The 22,473-nt window shown below is 36.2% G+C and overlaps 1 protein-coding gene across 7 annotated transcripts in view; it reads left to right on the top strand.

The window, feature by feature from the left end:
* TTLL7 (tubulin tyrosine ligase like 7) overlaps positions 1–22,473 on the top strand; it is a 70,858-nt gene that overhangs the window by 30,443 nt on the left and 17,942 nt on the right. For all 7 annotated transcript variants that reach the window (XR_008972055.1, XM_057408326.1, XM_057408323.1 and 4 more), the window contains exons 8-16: positions 575–739; positions 1,544–1,702; positions 10,342–10,436; positions 11,106–11,253; positions 11,336–11,409; positions 13,516–13,651; positions 14,427–14,513; positions 18,370–18,577; positions 19,575–19,855. Coding sequence is in view for 6 of the 7 variants with exons in the window: in XM_057408326.1 (XP_057264309.1) it covers positions 575–739; positions 1,544–1,702; positions 10,342–10,436; positions 11,106–11,253; positions 11,336–11,409; positions 13,516–13,651; positions 14,427–14,513; positions 18,370–18,577; positions 19,575–19,855 (1,353 nt within the window). In the remaining variant the exon portion in view is untranslated. The remainder of the gene's footprint in view (positions 1–574; positions 740–1,543; positions 1,703–10,341; positions 10,437–11,105; positions 11,254–11,335; positions 11,410–13,515; positions 13,652–14,426; positions 14,514–18,369; positions 18,578–19,574; positions 19,856–22,473) is intronic.

Here is a 22,473-nt window from a genome sequence, read left to right as displayed (position 1 = left end):
AAAAATGAGCAATTTTGGCAGATATCAACATGGCAGATGAATTTATACGTAAAAGATTTTTTAAAGTACCACAATCATGAGAACATTTCTCATAAATAAGCTACAGCGAAAACTGAAATGTGGGATTGTCTATGAAACAGATGCCAGACTGCTTTTAGCACTTTTAAAGTACCACTTAAAAATACCATCTTTATTGTTTGCTTCTTGGGGAATGTAATAATTCTGTAAGTTATGATAATCTCTTCTCTTTTTTGGGGTAGTTGTTTACATACAGACCTGTAAAAATAGCAGATGTATTATATATACCTAACCAGATGTTGAGCAGTAGATCAGTTGACTACAACTGGCTTAAATACGAGAACAGATTTTGTTATAAGGCTAGAACATTCAGTGGGTGAAATCTCCAAGAATCAGAAACACTAAGTCTGCACATAGTGTATTTGCAAAGATGAACTATGTCATTATTGCTTTAATGTATTTTTCTTTTCATTATTTTGAAAATTGACCATTCTAGAGTTGTGTTTAAGTGTTTGGGGTTTGAGGTTTTTTTTAATGTCTTTTCTCCTTTTTTCAGAGTCAATTGTATATGCATCTGACTAACTACTCCGTCAATAAACATAATGAACACTTTGAACGGGATGAAACAGAAGACAAAGGAAGCAAACGCTCCATAAAATGGTTTACTGAGTTTCTACAAACAAATAACCTTGATGTCTCCAAGTTCTGGGATGATATTTCAGTAAGATAAAACTAATATGCCTTTTCTTTATTGTGTGTATTAGAAAATGAATTGCTTCTGGAATCCAGAGTGATTTTGGAAAGTTAATCCAAATTCTCAGCGAGGCATACCACAAAGAATTATACTGCTGTAAATTATGATTATCTTTTTTTAAAAGACTAAATTCAGGGAGTGATTATAAATTCAATGTTGAACTTTTTCTGAGGGACAAAAGCCCTTTCAAACAATTATTCACATAAGTAATATAAATCAAAGGAATGATCCCATTTAAATTCTTGGAGGTTTCTCTATGAAGTGAATTTTATGTGTGAATATTTACAAAATTGTAGTCAGCATTGCATAGATCTGTGGACTTGAACCTGCACCACTGAAGTCAGTGGTTATGTTACAAGTGTCTTTACATGAGTAGTAGGTTTGAGATTGTTAGAGTCTAGGCACTATCTGTATGTATAATTCTGAGAGTATTTATTGAAAATTATATTGCAAAATGAAATGGGTAAAGATTGAGTATACTATACTATACTTTGTTCCCAATATGCTTTTAGAATTTAAGTTATTACATATCTAAAAGTATGTATGTACTATAAAAACTATAATAAAACTATAATAAAAACTATACTCTAGGGCTATATAAAAAATGTATCTGGTACTCCAGAGGAATAGTTTATTATAGACCATTTATTTGGTATTTGAAGTATTTTTTTTTAGTAGATATTTTAATGAAATTTCTAAGATTAAAGTATGAATTCAATATATACTGGTGTCTTCTCTCCTGATGAATTGTTTTGAAATAAATCCCTACAGGAGTTAGTAGTGAAGACTCTCATAGTTGCAGAGCCACATGTTCTTCATGCTTATCGCATGTGCAGGCCAGGGCAAGCACCCGGAAGTGACAGTGTCTGCTTTGAAGTCCTGGGATTTGATATTCTGCTGGACAGAAAACTAAAACCATGGCTCCTAGAGGTAAACCTCTTTACACAAATGTAAATTTTTAAGAGTAGAGTTAATGAAACCCCCAACTGCATCTGTGTGTGTAAGAAAACTTCCAAAGAAAATCTGTGCATTGCAGGAGATACTGTTGTTGGGTACATAGATGGTGCTTTTTCTGCAGCATCCATATGGAAGCATTGCCTTGCAGTGATTTTTGGAGACTCAGGTAAATGTAATTGTTTTCCTGAAGGAATATGGCATTGCAGATGTTTATGAAGGTTTAATGAGAAATGTGATGTTAATCCAGTTGTTATTGTAGCTGAAGGACCTTGTTTATAGCAATCGGGTGCTACATAGATTTCCTTCACGAGTATGGATTTGCAGTATGGCTCTGGGAACTTTTGTGACTGTATGGTCTTAATTTTCTTTTTTTTTGGGCATATATGTTCTTTTCCTTTCCTGTGGCTTTTAAAAGCACCCACATAAATCATAAACAGAGGAAACTAATTCTGTATACATGAAATGCTGTTAAACAATTGTCATGAATGTACTAGCAGAAATGTTTCTTCTGTAATATGTTAGTGGTACAGTTAAGCTGAAATGGTGCTCACATACATTTTCAACCAGGAATGTTTGTGGTTTGTCTATTGTGTCTTTTTAATTACAGTATTAATAACATATAGATGAACTTTTTTCAGATTGTCATATCATGATGTTAACTGGTTGGGAGGTTGTACAACTGGAGGAAAAATGAAAAATGTATTAAAAATCTGTCTATTGACAATAAATTGTGAATATCATTTGGCTACTGATGAGCAAAATGTACACAATTAACTTACTGAATTATAACCTTGTTCTCAGGCCATTAATGCCCTCAATAATTGCTTTGTCATGCTTCTATCACTGGTTCAGTATAATTCTAATTAGAAAGATTAAATTCCTTCACCATTGCCATGCATAGGCATATTTGGCGGCTTTGATAAGCTAGCCAAAAGCAGCACATGACATGATCTTAGTCTTCATTACTCTGACATCTTCTGTTTCTGTCAAGCGAAGCCTACTGTCCCTTTTATTTAGCTCTACACTTCCAGAGTATCATCTGTAGCTTGCCTATAGCTTGTATATAAGTGTATGTAGTTGTTTAAGTACAGACTGAAATTAGTCTGTGAATGCATTTCATCCCGTCTTGTAGCAAATAGTGGCAGACCTCTTCTATGAAAGATGGTGAGTCAACCTGTGTAGTGAATTTGCTCCGAAGGATAGCCCTCTATCTGCTTGGATGTTTACAAGCAGCATGGAGATTTTAGGAGGTTTGACTCACCATTTATGATAATGGGTCTCAGAAGAGAATCATACTGTCCCAGTTCTTTGTTTAAGAGGGAGGGATCCCATAAAGTAGTAAATGCTCCTCTGGTATCTTGGGTTGCTGTAGAATACTTCAGGACTTGAAGTCGTGTACCTGGTTATTATTTTTTTAAATGCAGAAATCTAATTATTTCCTTTTCTGCTTTTGGTGATCCAGGAATTTGGTGATCCAGCTTATTTTGCTAGACATTAAATTAAACAGAAACTTCAAACTTTGAAGCTTAGTAATTCAGTTTCTGTACTCATCCACTCTTTTTTACTGTGCTTGTTTGTGTGTTTTGCAGTACTCTGACAGCAAACATACAGTATATATGTGTATGCACACTGTATGCATACTATATGTAGTCTAGTAAAGATCAAACATACAGTGTATATATATACGCACACACGTGTACTCTGTGTACACATGTATATGTATATCTGTCTATAATAGTGGTGTGGGTTTTTTGCTTGTTTGTTTTTCTTAATCCTGTTCTGGCTTCTTCCCCATCTTTCCACACTTATCTCTTTTCACCATTTCCCTCTTGCCAAAACCCCCTTAGGAGAGTGAATCATTCATTCTAATAGTGGTGACAAGTACTAATGACAAGGTCCTGAGTATTCCTGGTGTTACGGGAAAATTGCCAGAATAGGATTAGGATGGTAAATCTAGTTTCATTTTTCCATACCTCATGTAGCTTTTCTTTTATAAAGATATCTTAATAAACTGTTACGAGAAATGCAACATTTATAATGACTCTGCTTTCCTGAGGTGACTTTTGTTTATTTTGCCTTGATGCAGTGTAGATCTGTTCCTTGATGCTGCTGAACTTCCGGAACCTTCTACAGAAGTGAGGGCTGTGGGAAATGCGTGATTGCCATCTTGTGGCACCACATGTTTCTGGCAAGCATTTGTACAGTCCCAGCAGTCTCCATCCTTTCTGAGTAGCAACAATTACCTAGATCTCCCTTTGGTTCCCAGAAAATCCAGGTTTACTCTTTCTGACCAAAATTTACAAGTTAGGTTATTTTATGTAAATAAGAAAATCATACAGTTAAAATTATTGGATGGACTTAAGCCTTGTTCAACTTCATTTTATACAGTTGTGATCACTGGAGGAAAAGATGATCTTTTTATAACTGCTTCAAGTGCAGGGTACCCAAGTTCTGTTGTGATTTATGTAGGTGAGAGAAACCTTATATAGAGATCCATAAACTATTATTTAGTGTAAATGAACTAGGAAAATCTATTAAAAACTTCATCAGTCCACTTAAAATTACTTTGGACATCTTAGGCCAATGTATCCAATTATTGCTAATTCCTATTAATAAAGTAGTTAAAACTCACATACACAAGCTTTCTGTTATCTGCTCCTTTCTCATGTATAACGTTTACCTTGCCCTGTGCCTTGGAGATCCAAAGGTTTCAAGGGCAGGAGAGGTCTACTTCTGAAAAAAATGATGGGTAGGTGGTTATAGCAAGTTCTCAGTGTCTTGTGTTCTTCCTGGTGAAGAGCACACTCTTAATGGTGAAGGTTTTTTCCTTTTTGCTCTTAGCTTCACTTAGGGTTATTTTTATTCATTTGCTGCCACCATACACTTACTGTTCATTCACTGGCCAGCAATTTCAAATTGCTTCAAGTTTTACTCTAATTGGCTTGTTTTACATTTCCTCCGTTCTGCTTTGTGTTCTCTTTGTTATCCCTAGACCCAATGTTAGTTCACAAGGTTGCATTTCTTTAGTGAACACTACTTGGCTGCTGTGACTGGTGTATATGTATATCTCAGAGTCCCTGGATTTTCAAGGCCTTTGCTGTCATTATTTGCTTGTACTTTTGGGGCTCCTCATGCAATCCTGTTTTTGTCAGCTGTATTCAAGATGTGCACTCCTGCTGAAATTGCTAATTTTATATTAACGCGACCTAGTCATGTGTATGTCCAGGTTCTTGGGTCACTGAACATTAAATAATTGTTTCTCAGCCAACAGATGCTTATACAGTGCTTTGGTAACCAGATATTATGAATACCTGTTGTGACAGTATCACTGGTATATTGTTGAGATTACTACAGTACTGTTCTACAGATTAGTCAGCAACCTTATATCTTGTCTGGAAACAAGGGATAGCCACATGAAAAATAAAGGATGGTACTTTCTCTTAAGGGATATTTTAAGGGAAAAGCAATTTTCTTAACATAAAGTTTTTGCCCAAGACTTCTAAGATTCTCACCCATGATCACATTTAACAAAACAACGCTTTGTTCTAGTCAGTATTTAGCCCCTTACATGTTGTCCTGGGTTCAGCACTAGCAGTCATTTTTCTCCTTCTTGGTAGCTGGTGCAGTGCAGTGTTTTGACTTTCGGCCTGGGAACAGAGCTGATAACAAGGATGTTTTGGTCTGGCCAAGGACTTTGTGAGCCTCATGCTCTGCCAGGGAGGAGGGGAAGCCAGGAGGAAGCAGAGACAGGACACCTGACCCAAACTGACCAAAGAGGTATTCCATACCACAGCACATCATGGCCAGGATGTAACTGGGAGTGAGCCGGAAGGGCTAGAGGACTGCAGGGTTGGAGGAGGTATCGGTCGGTGCTTGGTCGGGCTGGGGGGGTGAGTTATTGGTCAGCTGGTGCTGAGGTGTTGTATTCTCTTCCCTTGTTATTTCCTTTATCATTGTTATTATTGGTGGTAGCAGCAGTGATTTGTGTTATACCTTAGTTACTGAACTGTTCTTATCTCAATCCGTGGGAGTTGCATTCTTTTCGATTCTCCTCTCCATCCCTCCAGGAGTAGGGGGAGGGAAAGAAGGGGGGGAATGAGTGAACGAGTTACCTGGCTGGGTTTAAACCACGACACGTGTAGTTACATGTAGATGTCAAACAGCTGAATATATAGGGTGATGGTATTTGCATTTCTTGTATTTCTGCTCTAAGTAGTACATTTCAGATGTATCTCTTCGCATTTCGTTGGCACTTGAATTGTTCTTGTGATGCTATTTTTCATAAAGTTTACATAAGTTACATAAATGTAATCTTATTTGTTTGAGATCAAGGTCGGCATTTCAATCAGTAATGTGCCTGGTGGAAAATGACCAAACTTCAGCAAAATAAACTGGATTCACTCAGACCTTGTCTCTCTCAGTGCTGAGCTGACTCAGCATTCACTTACAGTGGTGTTGGGTAATTGAACCTGCACGTTGATGGATTTTTTTCAAATGTTCATTGATTTTACTAACATTTCCTTAAAACCTTTTTTTGCAGCTTTTTGAAAGTTTGAAAGGGAGCAGTTACTTTTCTTTGTAGATTTGCAACATGAGCAGCTGTTTTGCTTGTATTCTTCAGGAAAACCATATCTGTTTCACAAAGCACTTCTACAACAGTCAGTTGTTTTAGTTTGAACTGCCATGGAAAACCAGCATTCTGCTGAAGCCAACAAAAAGGTGGTTAGCACTGCACAATTTGTGAAGGTTAGAAATGAGCGATTAGGATGGGCTTCATGATTGTCTCTAATCAAAGATCTGCTCAATGATAGGCACTAACAACATTCTGTGTAACAGGATTTTTTATGGCTTAAAAATTTCTTTTGCCTTTCAAATTCTATTGTTAGAAATCTCAATCATTTTAATAAAGAATGAGATCCTTCCCAAAACATTCATGCTGTCCTACGGATTGAACAGAGGTTAAATTCCTATTACTGAAAGGGTATCACTTTTTATTCAATTGATTTTAGGTTTAAAGTAATTCATGTGATCTCCCTTTATATTTGAAATGTCCTTTCAATAGGTATGCGTGATAGGTATTGAAAAATTTCTTTTTCTACTCCATGCTAATAGGCTGCAGCATGGCCGGTGAGAATATGATCTTTGACTAGTTTGGTAAAGAAGTGAAATGCCAGCCTGAAGTTTGTCCCATGTCCTGGTGAAGATGGAAATGGTGTATCTTACACATTTATGGAGTGTAATATTTGTAAAATCAGAATCATTTGCAGATTTAACTGTTGATGGGTGCCCTCACAGGATGTATTTCAACTTAACACTTATTAATTTAAGCATTACAGATATGTGGTCCTCTACTTAGAAGTATGTAATCCTGAAATACACTGAGTTACCCAACTGCTGTGCTTACAAGCAGTCTGATTAATTGTGTGTGAAAACTGTAATTTTCAGTGAAATTTTAATTATGAAACAGAAGTTGAAGATTTCAGTTGGAGGAAGTAAAAATTTATGTGAACAATTGAGTTTTATATTTATTGGAAAGCCGTAGACAGTAAAGAAGCTAAAGTAAGGAGATAAAACTGTGATATTGTAAACATAATAGATGTAAGAAACATTATATCCAGGAGTCCGTATGGAGGAATATTGTATTTATTTATCAAGCAGTTCTTCTGTGTGTTGCTGTACGCAACAGATTAGAAAATTTGACGTTTTTAAGATAAATTATCCAAAGCAACCTATACATATACACATAGTTAATATAGAACTTAAATTCACACCTGCTTTTTATATATTAACTTTCTGATGTACCCAGTTGCTCAGATTTATTGGTACTGGACTTGTGTCTACTGCTACCTGAAACATACTGCCCCAAGCCAAGTTTGCAATGGTTGGCCAGAACTGGATCACTGTTTTTACTGCGCCTCTGCTTACTCCTCAGGATTGAGGGCACAGTAGTATTGGGATTTCAAACATTAGTCATGAATGGAGTGTCAGAAAATTGAGGCTGCAGGTGATACAGCAATGCTCCAGCTTTAACTATGAATGTCATAGCTTTTCAGCCTCTTAAATGACTGCATTAAAGTGACAAAAACCTTAGTGTCAAGTGATTGTGTTATGTCTCATAATAGCATTTTGCTTCATAATAGCAATTCAAATGCCTTCTTATATGTTTCCTAACCCCACTTTAATTTTCTGCTTAATAGACACAGTCAGTACAGTTTCATTTGTTCAGAAGTGCCAGATGTAGGTTTTTGGCAAAATTTACCCTGTAGGAAAGAAACTGTTATTTAAATTATTTTACACTTTTCATAGTGTTAATTCTCACTGGTGCTCATGTAAGTAACACGTATTTCTAAGATATTTAGTAATGCAGAATTTATGCCCAATGTTGTAGTTCAGATTGTTGTAAATCTAAGAAATACCTAAACCAAATATAGGTACAATAGCGTGCACTTTTTTATGCTCTGAGGTTTATGCATCACTGCTTTGTGAGCATGTGTCTATGCATATCTAGGAATTCAATATTAGACCAACACAGTGTTTTACATATTCCAGGTAAGTCCCTGTATCTAACTGCAGTCTCACTGGTTTTAAGGATTCAGTGTACATAAAAAATTAGAAATTCATTTGTTGGAAGTTTAATAAAAATCTTTCTATCTGTTCATTTGTTTTTAATGCATGCAAAAACATTTCAAAGGATATTTTCAGTTGGAACATGTTAATATAAAGAAGTTTAATACATGGTACAGAATATGATTTTGTTCAACATCTATTATTTCTCCTGAATATGGAGTCTGGGCTTGATTTTCATGTCTCTTTTCAGTCTAGTGAGCTTTTTGTGTACTTCAGTATTTGTTGGACTGAAGCATAAGGCTTCATACTGGATCTTCACGCATATGTTTTTAAAACTTCATAAATCCTTCCTGGATTAGACAATATAATCTCAGAATCAGAATATTTCCAGTTTATTTCAGTTATCAGCTGGATTTAATCAATGCAGTTGTTTTGTTTAAATTTCATGTTGATAATGAGATGCAGTGTGTCTGTGGTCTTGCCAGCTAGCAGTATTCTCTAATGAAATGCTGGAGAACTGGGTTTTAATCCTTGTGCTCGTTTCTGTTACTGCTTACATGCTGGCTTAGCTGAAAGTGGAACATTCACATGCTTTTTGAAAATGGATGTCAATAAATATTTGTACTGTCACAGTACAGGAAAAAAAAATAGTCCTTGTGATGTGACAGATGAGCAGATCAGTCTGAGGAGACTGGTCAATTAAATATTTGGATGAATCTTCTAAAAAAGAATATGTATTCACCTTTTCTCTATTTCTGCTGAATTTTCATGATTTTTTGTTCAACATCAACTCTCATTGCTCATTTTGCCAGCCTGTCTGCAAAACCAGTAAACAAGCTGATTCTCAAAGCCAAAGGTACCTTGGATTTCACCATAAGTGATGGGGCAGTTAGGACTCAGCAATAGGACATTTGGTGACTCACCAGCCAAAATAGTTCTGCCCCACAGCTATCAAGGCTCTAAGATACTCTAATGGATCTAAAGTGTTAAAATGCAATTTTAATGAACTGCTTTTTTTATTTTTCTTTTTAATTGTCCTCTGCTTTGAAGACTTTAACTGTATCCCACTTCTCATTTGCATAGGGCGCAAGGTACTAGTTTTCTCTTCTGAAGCTCTTTAGTGTCTGTCCCTTCTGTAACCAGTACTGCTTGCTCATTCACTATCAAGGCAAGATTCTTGCTTCTCATTAGCACCCATTCCTCATGTATGCACATTTTTACCTGCCTGGAAGGTGTTCTTAGCAATGTTGATGGAGCTACTTCATTATCCCTCCTCACAGCTTTCTGAAAAATAAAGTTCTTAAGCAGGCGCTTCAAAGCTTAGCAGTGGTTGTATGGTGGTTGGTCAGGACTCTAGCTGTTGAGCGTGTGATTTAGTCTTACAGATTCTCAGTTGCATTTCCCTTGTTCCTTTATAGTTATGGTCACATTTTAAATCTCTTTTACTTGGCTTATAAGCCTTTTGTTACTGAGACTGTTATTATTTTCCGTGTTCACACTATGTACTGATTTAGTAACTTAGATCTCTAGGTGTCCCTTCAGAATGTATCTGAAGAGTTATTTAAATGTACTTCATGTATATAATGTATATAAATATCCTTATATAGTTGTTACTTTTTAGAGAAGTATTCAAAGTTGCTTTCAGAATAGGGACTAGGAAAGTTTAACTCTTCCTGTGCTGGACTACCTAGCATGGCACATAGCCTGTTACTGTGTTTAACAGTAGTTCGCATGGTAAATTTTCTGCTTGGAGCAAGCAGGAATAGATTAGACTGAGTGCCAGTACTTGAACGGTATTCTTTGTAAGAGTCTGGATAACTTGGTGTCTGAAAGGTACGTCTCCTGGCTCCCAATGCCCGTGATACTCGATGCTCTTATTTTTTAATAAAAACAGAAATGGAAATGAGCTTCTCAACATGTATTCTCTAAATCTCTGCTGTATTTGAAAGAATGGTGTCTCCAAAGCCTGTTAAAATAGATGTGTCCCCAGTGAACCTGAATATTCCTGAGTCTTCTGTATCTTCTTGTTTTTTTTTTTTTTCCAGATTAATCGTGCCCCAAGCTTTGGAACTGATCAAAAAATAGACTATGATGTAAAGAAGGGTGTTCTGCTAAATGCATTAAAGCTTCTCAACATACGGTAAACTTGTCCTCTTCAGTCTGGCTCGGTCTTTTGCTTTGATTTGGTATTTTTTCCTTTTGTTTGTTTGCTTGTCTGAAATTTGAACTGGGCTAGGAGAAAATTAAGACCTTTTCTCCCACGTTGGTATTTTCAAAATAGGGATGTTTCCTGTGCTGGCAGTTTTGCTGTTGAAATTAACCCAGACTTGATTTTTCTTCTTGGTCATGTGCTTGCAAAAAATAAATGGTAACAGTAATTTTCATACTTATTAAAAATTGATTTTTCAAACAGGTCTTAAAGTGGGGATAGGAGTGCAGTCATGGGCATGTGGTCACACAAGAAATATGCTGGCAGTAGTTTCACATACAGTCAGCAGCCCTACCCCCTACCCCACAGGAAAACTTTGTAGTTGGGATATGTTGGAAAAAAACTACACCTCAGGAAAATAGATAGAATCATGTTTGTACAGTAAATTACAGTACAGAGTCATCAAAGAACACCTTAAAGTGTGAAAATATTGTAGCCATAAAAGTTAGTATTGAAAACAAATTCTTAATGATAGTTTCAATTTTAATTTTATGGCATGAAGTTCAAATGGCTGACTGGAAAATACAGATGATATATCTGAGATGAAAGTGCATTTCATTGCAGCACCATTGGGTTGACAGAATAACATCTGTGTTTCAGGACAAGTGATAAAAGGAAAAATTTAGCTCAACAGAAGGCTGAGTCTCAAAAAAGACTGTATGGTCAAGGTTCCATGAAAAAACTGTCACCAGGTTCTTCAGACTGGGAGAAGCAGCGTCACACACTAGAAAGGAGAAAAGAAGAACTGGTAGGAAGGCAAAAGATGTGTTGTTTTTTGCTGGTGGCTTAAGTGCTCTTTGTTTTAATTGTCTTATTTTCCTGATTTGTAGAAGGAAAGACTTGCACAAGTACGTAAACAGATTTCCAAAGAGGAGCATGAAAATAGGCACATGGGGAACTACAGGTAATTATTTTTGGCTGTGTTAGTAGGAAGTATTTGAGTATTTGAGGCATTCTTTAGGAATAACATAAACAAGTATATGTGGTAGATAATTTTTGCATTTTTATGTGTAGGCATTTATAGAAAATATATATGTGTATACCAGGTTATCTATGAGCTTGCCAAAAGATCAGAAAATATATTGGTGCTTCCACCATTTTTGATAGAATGGCATTTGACAGATACTATATTCATATTTTTGCACTTTGATTTTGTATCTTAATAAGCTTAGACATAAGTATCTTCAAATTCCTTGGTAAAATATGCTCAGAAGGAAGCTATTATAACTTGTTGGTTATAATAGGCATTGGCCTGAAAACAAGAATTTTGTGTTAGGTGCTCTTGTTGTTATTCTTTATATTTGCTTCAATGAGAAGTGAAAGCAAGGCCTATGATTATTTGGTGAAAGGGAGCGGAGTACACCTAGGAAGAGATGATGGGAGTATTTGCCCACTCTTTTTAACATTAATCCAGGACATGGGATGTCTGACTTCACATCTTTTATTCTGTAGTTAGAAAGTCTTTACTGCTATTCTTCATCACTGCTTTTTGGAACAAATATTCTATAACTCCCAGTAAAACTCTCATTTAAACAAATAATTTTTTCTGTGAAAATTTCATTTTTGATGAATTAAGGTTTTGCTTACAAAATGTCTTTCTTTGTAGCATTCCCAGTTTTAATTACACCCTTTCTTGATGGTTGTGTGGAGCTAAACTAGCATATAAAAAAGAGCCCCACAGTGAAGCAGTTATTTTCATGCTGCTTTTACTGCAAGAGAGAGAAACATGATGTTTTAATACATTTTGCTTTTTCAATAACTTTAAAGTCTAACTTTCAACTGATCACATCTTAGGTTTCTTATTCAGTTCTTGACTGAAAACGAGCCAAGTGTTCTCTTTATTTAGCTTTTTGGTTACTGTAAATCAATAAAAATACAAAAACGTTTTGTTTTCCTTAGGAAAAAGAGAAGGGTCATTTAAAGAGGAATATGCACATGTAAAAGGGCAGAACAGCTTTGGATTTTCTTATTACCCCAGGACTGCTGCTGGAATCGGTGGGCTACCTGTGCTTGCAGGCTGATACTTGACTAAGCCAGTTGCTGAACTGACATCCATAGATTAAATAAAAGCCTGTGGAGGCTGATGGATGTTTTCCTGGATTTTTATTCTTTCCAGAATATTGTAAAAAGTTTACAAAAGGCTACAAAATCATAAAAGTCACATAATGTCACTCAATACATAAAGGGTACCTATGCTTTGCACAGTGCAGGCAGAATTAAGTTATGGATTCCTTTACAATACATTAGAAATTAGCCTTCCACCTTTGTAATTTTTGGCTGTGTTTCAGGCATTCATGACCAATGGATTGGAGTGGTTTTCTTCAAAGCCATTGTTGCTTGATAAGCATGAATAAATCACCAAGTCTTGCTTCTCATATTGTCATAATCTCCTTACCTGTGAATTTAGAGTAATAGCATAGCTGATATAATGGAAAATCAGAGTTACCCTGTACATCTGTGTACCAGAAAAATTGTTTTTCTTTAGTACCTGTTTCTTCCTGTTCATTATTTTGGAGGATTTATGATTCAAGTGCAGCACATACTCAATCTTTATTTTACATCATGCCCATTAATTCAAAGTAATTGTTCAGATTTTCACTGTTTTGTGTCCTTTTACAGCCAATCCACATTATTTTGTGGCTTTGAATTTTACATGCAATATTTTGTTAATATTTCATGAATCATTCACACCTGCATGCATCATTCACACCCACTAAAATTTCAGAGCTCTGCAAAACTGAGTTTTGGTATCTCTCTGGAATGACCTCCATGGTATTTTTTTTTTTGACTGGCTAATTGCTGGTTTAAATATGACTGTGTTCACTGAGTTAAAATTAGATTTAGAGAGCAATGTTCAGAGTATATGTTTCATGATGTGATATTATATAATTATCACAGATGGGATGCGAATGCATTATAGAAGAGACTGAATTCACTGCATTACTTTTTTTCCTAGTGTGATAGATAGCTCAGCTTCTATCTTAAACTCAGTTTTTCTCCCCTATTTTAGGCGAATTTACCCTCCTGATGACAAGACATTACTTGAAAAGTATGAGAGTTTATTAGCCACTGCTTTCCAGACATTTCTTGCTGGGAGAGCAGCTTCTCTTCAACGGGAAATGAATAACCCTTTAAAAAGAATGAAGGTACTACAGCACAAAAAGTATTTGCTCTAGGAGTTATTTATCTTGTGATTTTGTGACCTTGTGGATTAGTTTCATGATAATCATGTGTGATGGATAATAAATAGTATTTGATAATGTTTCCATCATTTTATTATTATTCTTTGTGCAGCTTGTGGGGCCAGATCCTTGAATCTGGATGAACTGCAGTGGACCCAGGTTGGAGACAGGCTAGATGGCTTTAAGCTACTTTACCATTTCCTCAGCCTTACCCCTGGCCAAACCAGAGGTTGGCAGAAACTGCTTTTGAGCTGGTAATTGCCTCCTTCTTCCTCCAGTAATGTCCCCAGGCTATTCATCCAGCTGTATGGACTGGATCGAGAGATAGCATAAAACCAGCTCCACTAGTTTAAGACATCCAAAACCTCTGTGCGATAGCATAGGAAAATAACTTTTTAGAATAACAAAATAGTGTGATTTAATTTGAAATCTGAGAAATAATTTCCCATCTTTGTAGTTGGCATCACCAGCAGGTTTACAGGAATCTTTGTTCAACCATTCCTTCAGACTTTTATCATTAATAGATGTAGAGACTTGATTTTAACTTTCGTGTTAATTGTAAGCAGAGATGCATGCATCATAAGAAATACTTTTATATCCTCCTGTGGAGGGATGCGTAGTCTTCTTTCAGGAATTAGTAATCAAAGTAATTTCAAATTCCTACCACCTGGTGCTTGAATTTTGACAGGATAGGATATGTCCTACTTTGAATTAATTGTGTTGAAATTCCTGTTTCTAGGAGGAGGACATTTTGGATCTTCTGGAGCAGTGTGAAATAGATGATGAAAAGCTAATGGAAAAATGCACCAGGCAGCGAGGACCTAAGGTAACTGATTTTTAGATACCAATTTTTTTCATTTCACTCTGTAGAGAGGTAGTCTTACAATTTGAAGTGGGGAATATAATTAGCTGACCCTGGTGGAAGTTTTCTTCCTCAGACTGCCATTAGCCTTTTTTTTTTTTTTTAAAGTATGATGAGAAACATAACTACCATTTGTCCAACTAAATAACATTAAAATTTTAACTGGACATGAGTTCCTTCTTTTCTTGTCTAAATAATTTTGAGGAATTATGGTGCATGGCAACAATTGTTGTACAAGAGATTGCTTGATTTGAGTGTATGAAATACTTTCTATATCCATAGCCTATCCCGAAAGAATGCTTTCATCTCTAAACAATTAGTGCCAAAATTAGGAATTTTGAGATCATGGGCTAACATGCATTATGGAACCTCTAAGGATTGATTATGATTATTACGTATTTGTAGCTGGCTTACTTGCTAAAATTCTTTCATGGTATATCTTGGAGCCAGTTTTGCATCCAAAATCTGCTTTTAAAGTGAATGTATATTATTTTTAGCTTAATGCTTTCTGGTTGTGTGCATAGTTCATGCAAGTCTTTGCCTTAAGTACACTGCATATCTCTCTAACCCAGTAAAGATAAATAGTTTGGGCTTGGCTAAAATGTTTCTTATACGTTTGCAAACGTTTTAGGTCAAGTCTGCTTAGAAGAGCCTACATTTATGTTCCTAAGTACTGATGGATTTGTTTATAGATGTGTGTCATTTTTTTTTGCAACATTTTATGTTTCTGATGACATGGTGTACAAATCTGGGAATTTCTGTGCAAAATGAATGTAGACAATTGTCCTGAGCTTGCAGGGGTACTTTAGGTATATGCAAGAATCCAAAGAGCTAAGTCTTGTTGCAGGCATGCATACTGGAAAGAGGATCTGCGTAACCAGTCTGGTATTAAGACAGATTTGCAGGAACCTCATTACAAATATGGGGATTTTTGTGAGCTAGTGTTTTAACAGTGGTAGATTCATTTAAAGAAGAGAGGGAAAAAGAAGTCCACCCAGCAACAAACTCAATCTACATTCTTCAGGGATTCTTTTCCTTGCCATATGCACACTTCATGCAGGATCTCTATTACTGCATGTTTTTCAGGGTCCTGGTGCACTTCTCAATCATTTAAACCATGCCTACACTGAAGCCATGTGACTTGAGACTTCCCAGGTTGCATAATATCCAATGCACTCCCTTTGAAATATAGATGACCATTGCGGATGGTCCTTGTATTTTGACCAAAAGAGCATCACCTTTTTCCTGTAAGGGGCAAGGTGCATATGGCTAATAATACGCATTTAATTGGCCACCTTTTTGTGAAGGATCTGCTATGAGATATGTAGTATCTAAACATATATCTGTATAGAAATCTGGTGAGTGAGGTAGGCAGTAGAATTTACTTTTGCCCAGTCACCTATCAGGTAAGAGAATAATCCAACTGTAAAACTCACCTTCTTGTAGTCATAAAATCCCACAAATAAAGATCCATTAGCATAGCAAAGAAGTAACATATGCAAGATCTAATTGACAAAACAAACCTGAGGAACAGTACTTTTGATGTCATGTTACCCAATATGAAAGATTCTTTTGACAGGTCATGGAGTTCTCTCCTCCATTAAAAGTCACTGGCTGGCCTGCTGACAGAAGCTACTGGCAGATGCTCTGCCTTGGGCACACTCTCTTCCTTGGAAAAAAGATCAGTCAGGACTCAGAAAACTATACAGAACAGCTGGAATAGTCAGGAGAGAAAAGCATTTTCCTTTCCATCCCCCTCCATACATAGAAACATATATATACACACATAGGCATTTATACATACGTACATAAGTGTATCTCTATATGAGGGGTACAGGCATAAGCTTTGCATGTAATAACTATTCCATATTTGCTAGGAATTTCAACCTTATTTTTATTTGAATGTAATTAGGAGCTCAGAGTAGGAAAAAAGATAAACATTTCACAGAATGAAGGCGTTTTTGATTGCTATTAAAATATTACTAAATTCTACTTAGAATGACAAATGCCTTCTGAAAATGTCTGGTTTGTTTCTAGCCTCTAGAGGGCACCTTACACTTACACTCTGCAAGGTTTAGTCATGTTTATTTCATTGCACCTGTTTGTGCAGGAAAAAGAACTAAGGAAATAAAATAACATATTTTAGAGGAAATGAGCAATTACTCTTATTTTTATTATTCTGGTATAAAATGAGATGAGTTTAATCAAAGAAAAATCAGGTTAGCATCAGGGGAAAATCAAGATGATTAGAATTGCCACACAATCGAGTATCTCTTATTTTAAGAGGACAGTTTAAACCCAGATCTAGCTACTATTTATCATTATTGCTTTTTGTAATTTCTTTGACCTTTCTTTTTATTCTTCTTTGTTAATTGATGTGAAGTCTTGGCCAGGATGTTCTTAGTGTTTCGTGTAGAATGTGCGAGGAACATGTGTATGACAAGTGAGAGTGAGATCTACTTTAAAGCCTCTGTGAGTTTTCATTGAAAATGTTTATTATACCTTGAATAAATCATCAGGAATGCTTAATCAATATATCTCTGTGATACGCAGCATATCGGGATTAGGACTGATAGGGTTAGGATTTCTGAGAAAGCAGTAGGTGTTGAGGCACCTTAATTTCTCCTTTTGGCAAGTAGATACCAACATATTCCCTGTGTTCCTGAACAATTGCCAGGGCTCTTCTCAATGGAATATTCTTCTTCAGCTCTTTCTTATCTGGTCTAGCAGCTTGGACTTGCATAAACATAGTGTTGATTTTAAGTTAATGGCAGAAATCTCTTTCCTTCGTTGGCTGGAGCAGAAGTTTAGGTAGAATATGTTCACTTATAGAGTGTATCTTGCAGGATATCTTGGGGCTTTTTTCTGTTGCCCTTCACAATAAATCTTGGTGCATTATATTATGCTAAGATAATAGGGCGATTTAAATTCACCCTGAGGGTTCTTCTGTTTCACTCTGACCCAAAATATGTTCAGAAATTATAGTTTTTTTTAAATCTGAGTTTTAATTGGAGTCCGTTTGATGACTATGAAGATGAGGCCATACCATAGGTTACTGTGACTGAGAGAAAATTACTGGAAAGAAAATGTGTACAGAAAAAAAGTGACCACATAAGTCTTCTTAGGATAGTAAATATAATGGAGGATATGGCATTTTTTTTTTTTGTCTGCCTGATGGTAGGTGGAAAAAGAAATATTTTCATTTGTAGTTTGTGTTCTTCCATCAGTTTCTCTGTCTCCTATGTTTTGATTTTTGTGTCAGTATTGGTAATAGCACAAGATTAATTACCCAGTGACACTGAATCCCATGTGCGTATGGGACACCAAACCCACCTAGTGTAGCCTGCTATATTCTTACAGTTTCTCCTTTCTGCAGGATGTGGATTAATCACTTTCTCTTTCAGACGTATGCCTGCCAGAGTTCCCCGATGTATTTCTTTACTTCACATTGATCACTGCTAAGCTATAGCTTCAGTTATTGCAAATATCAGTGAGGGATTGAAACTGATTGTAAATGTATTCTGTATCGCTTGATTTATGATTCAGTATGTCTGGTAGTGTGATACTTGAAATAGAACATTTCTTTTTCCTTTACTATGTTATGCTGCTGTTCATGTAAGAAAGATAAGGATTCCTGTGTAGTGAATATTTAAGAGCTTTCTCTAAAATTAAGGACAAACTTCCCAACTAATTTTAAATATGTACAAATGAACCTGCCTGAATGAGAGATCTAGTGTGATACTAAGGCATTCTTTTGGGATTCTGAAAAAAAATTATTTCTTGGGTGTTTTTCTTTCTTTTTCTATTTTTTTTTCTTTAGCCCCTGTATTCAATGCCAGAAAGTGCACAGCCCTTAAGGAAACTTAAGTACTACAATAGTGATAGTACTTGCGATAGCAGTAGCAGTATTTCAGAATCGGCAGAAGAAACTGAAAAGGAAGATCAAAAGGAAGATCACAATGAGAAAAAAGAGAAAAAGGTTTCATATGATCTTGAAGAAAATAAATGCAAATCTTTGGAACGATCAGGTGAGTTAAATGATCACTTTTCCAAGTAAGCCTGGCATTTACAATGATTTATATGAAATGCTTCAGAATTGTAGAATGTATCAATATTTGTAACCAGTTTAACACTGCTTTCCTTGTTTTGTCATCTCTAAAATATTTTCTAAATGAATGAAAAAAAAATAAAAATAAAAAAAAATAAAAATAAAACCCAGACAAAATAAATATTCTTTTGCCAGGAATGCTAAAGATGCCAGGAATGCTAAAGAGAGAAAGATACAGCTGGGCTGCACTTGGAAATGGTGTGAATGATTTTTTTTTTTTTTTCTTTTCTCTGTGAAAGATAGTCTTATTAAGCTTGAATTCACTGGAATATAGAAAGGATAAAGAAATTTATCTGGAGACATATAGAAAGTAATTTATTCCAGATGAGATCCCTGCAGGTTTTTTTTTGTAATTGTTTTCTTGCTGCAAAGCATTAGTGTGAGCATGTTCTGTTGAACATGGTAGATACAGCATGTTATCTTTTTGTTTTAGCATTGTATTGTCTCAAAGAATCATGTTATTACACATATATAATGCTGCTTTTAAAATTTTATTTTTCATAGCAGCATCCTTTATTTAGCAGAAGACAATAGCTCTGCAGGAGCTGGATCTGCAAATACGGGGTTCATCAATCAAATTTTATCTCCTGCTTCCGTACTCTTACAGTCAGGAAGCCACACACAGTAGCCATATACTTCTTGACCTATAGAGCATCTGATAGGTGTTATGGAGGATTGGAGTCTACCTGATTAAAGCTGACTATGAGGAAGAAATAAATGATCTTATAGAGTATGTAAAGAATATATTATTAGGGAATCTGACACCACTGACTGTTACAGATATAGTTAGTTAACATACAGTATAGTACCACATATGTGCACATCTGTTGGTCATACATGCTGATAGTTACAAAGAGTGAAAAATGGGTGTTAAGAGAGTAAGAAATAATTACATCATTCATTTAATTTGTCTGCAGGTAGAACAAACTGGAAACCTTCAATTAAAAATACAAAATCTCCATCAAATTCATCCACCACATCATCCGCAGGTCCAATAAGACGTTCTGTAAGTTGCCCTCGTTCAATATCGATATTGACTATGCAGTCACAGGCAGCTGAGCAACGTCCCTTTTCAGCCAAAACATCTCTGCAAATGCAGCGTGCATCTTCAGTGAATAGGTCTCATTCCTTAAGTCGTAGCCCTACTTCAGCCAGGGTCTCTCAGACATCCAGCGTGGGAACTATGAACTCCTCAGGGGTGAGTTAACAGCAGTTCCATTCAAAATGAGTTCTATTGCTGTAAAATGCAATAAATACCTTACTAAATTCTTACAGTGTTAGAAAACTTGAGGTACTATAGCCAATGGTATTTTGACAGAAACCCAGGAATATAAGATCTCTAGACCTACATATTGGCACAGGTACAGGTTGGACAGAGAAGAGATTCAAAGCAGCCCTGCAGAGAAGGACTTGGGGGTGTTTGTCAATGAGAAACTTAATATGAGCCAGCGGTGTGTGCTTGCAGCCCAGAAAGCCAACCGTATCCTGGACTGCATCAAAAGGAGCATGACCAGCAGGTTGAAGGAGGTGATCCTGCCCCTCTACTCTGCTCTCGTGAGACCTCACCTGGAGTATTGTGTGCAGTTCTGGTGTCCATAAAAAGGACATGCAACTGTTGAAACAAGTCCAGAGGAGGGCCACGAGGAGGATCAGGGGACTGGAGCACCTCCCATATGAAGACAGGCTGAGGAAGTTGGGGCTGTTCAGCCTGGAGAAGGCTGCATGGAGACCTCATAGCAGCCTTCCAGTATCTGAAGGGGGTCTATAGGGATGCTGGGGAGGGACTCTTCATTAGGGACTGTAGTGACAGGACAAGGGGTAACGGGTTAAAACTTAAACAGGGGAAGTTTAGGTTGGATATAAGAAGGAAATTCTTTCCTGTTAGGGTGGTGAAGCACTGGAATGGGTTGCCCAGGGAGGCTGTGAACGCTCTATCCCTGGCTGTGTTCAAGGCCAGGTTGGACAGAGCCTTGGGTGGCATGGTTTAGTGTGAGGTGTCCCTGCCCATGGCAGGGGGGTTGGAACTTGATGATCTTAAGGTCCTTTCTAACCCTAACCATTCTACGATTCTATGATACAACTTACAGTGAGTGCTAGATGTGATGTTTCAGTTTCTGGTGTTGCAATAGAGATGTTACAGTTTTTGAGAACAATTTTTTGAATATAGAAAGTTTTTACCTCCCTTAAAAAGTTCCTCTGGTTTGTTTGAGGACTGTTGGTTCTGAAATAAGGATGTACCTGCCTTCAAAATCTTGACAATAATAACAATACATCAATATTGTTGTCATCAAAATTCAAAACCAGTGTATAATACAAGGCTAAATACACTGTACCAGAATAAGACATTAGTAAAACTTCATATGAGTGTCCATTGGAGAAGAAGGTGTAATTAATTTTCAACCAACTGTATCTATTTTGCATACAGTATACCACTGGAGTACAGCTCTACTTCCAAAGTGAACATTTTTGAATTTGTAGGTAGTCCTTGTTATCTTTAGGATTTACCACTGCAATAACTGTCTTAGAAGCCATCTTTGTTTTTTAAGTGAAGATAAAACTTCTTTCATTTTGAAGCCTGTCCCTAAGACAGACAAACATTTAGACCCAGGTAGTCAAACTAAATAATTAATAGAATTAATAAATCAGATTAAACACTTTTAGCTGCTTAGAATTTGTATGGCTCATTGTAATTTCACAGTGTACTTCCAAATCATACATTGTTTTTCCTTTTGTGACCAGACTGTCATCCCCTTTGGTATCTCCTTCACAGTCCAGGCATTTCTTCTTTTGTGTTTGCATGATGGACCACATATCCACTTATGCCTAGGTAGTGTTTGCTGGGATCAGTCCACAGTCTCGTTCAATACTGTACTGTGTGCTGGTGCCAGTGTATTTCCATTCATGCTGTGGTGCCTGACCTATATATTTCATCACCCAAATAATTCACCTGGAGATGGGGAAAACAAATTGGGACTTGTAACCCATATCTGCAGCCTTTCTCTAGTGCGGTGAGCTTTGGTTGTGAGAAATCCTTTTGTAATGCTAATTAACTTGCATCCTAGTGTTTACTGTCTCTAATCATCATTTCTGTCTGGTAGAACGCTCATTGTCTGTTTTGCCTGTGAGATTTTGTCTAAATGATGAAAAAAGATCCTTTTAAAATTGTGTGCTGACATCTTGTGAAATACTCCTTAACATGGTTTTCCATCTTTAAAGTCAGCTAATAGAATTGGAAAGACATTAGGAATGTGTCTTCACCACAACGCGTTAAAGGTATTTTTTATCACATTAGCTATCTCAAGTTTAAAAACTACCCTTTTATCATCAAGATGTACTCTGAGAGTTTAATGAGACAGGGCTAATATAGATTTTTCTATTCACATTAACTTTATATCAAATACAAATTACTGAAAGATTAAAAACAGTCTCTTACCATCTGACATTAAAAATGGGCTAGTCACTTAAATTAACATTAGTAAGAAACCATAGTCTCTTTTTCACTGGGAAAGCTCCACCACGGACATGATCTTGATATGCAGAACAGTATGTTGGGTGATAGAGCTTAGGTCATGCTTCTTAAAATAATGTGAATAAAATTACTTACAGAATGGATAGGAAGCACTCATAATTTAGCACTGTATTCTGAATGGAATTCATAATAATTATTTTTGCAACTAAGAATAATATACTATATATTACTGCTAGAATAAATTTAAAATTGATAAATTGTAACTTACTAAAAAGAAATAATTTGTGTGTGATAAAGTATTAGTTTCTATATCTTTTGGGCAAGAAAAAGCAATATATTGCCATTTT

This window comes from Pezoporus wallicus, unplaced genomic scaffold (genome assembly GCF_028554395.1).
Source record: "Pezoporus wallicus isolate ANWC-B61680 ecotype Strahan unplaced genomic scaffold, APGP_CSIRO_Pwel_v1 contig_4238, whole genome shotgun sequence".
Classification (NCBI taxonomy): domain Eukaryota; kingdom Metazoa; phylum Chordata; class Aves; order Psittaciformes; family Psittacidae; genus Pezoporus; species Pezoporus wallicus.
The sequence above is the reverse complement of the archived record's forward strand: the minus strand, read 5'-3'. Positions and strand labels throughout refer to the sequence as shown.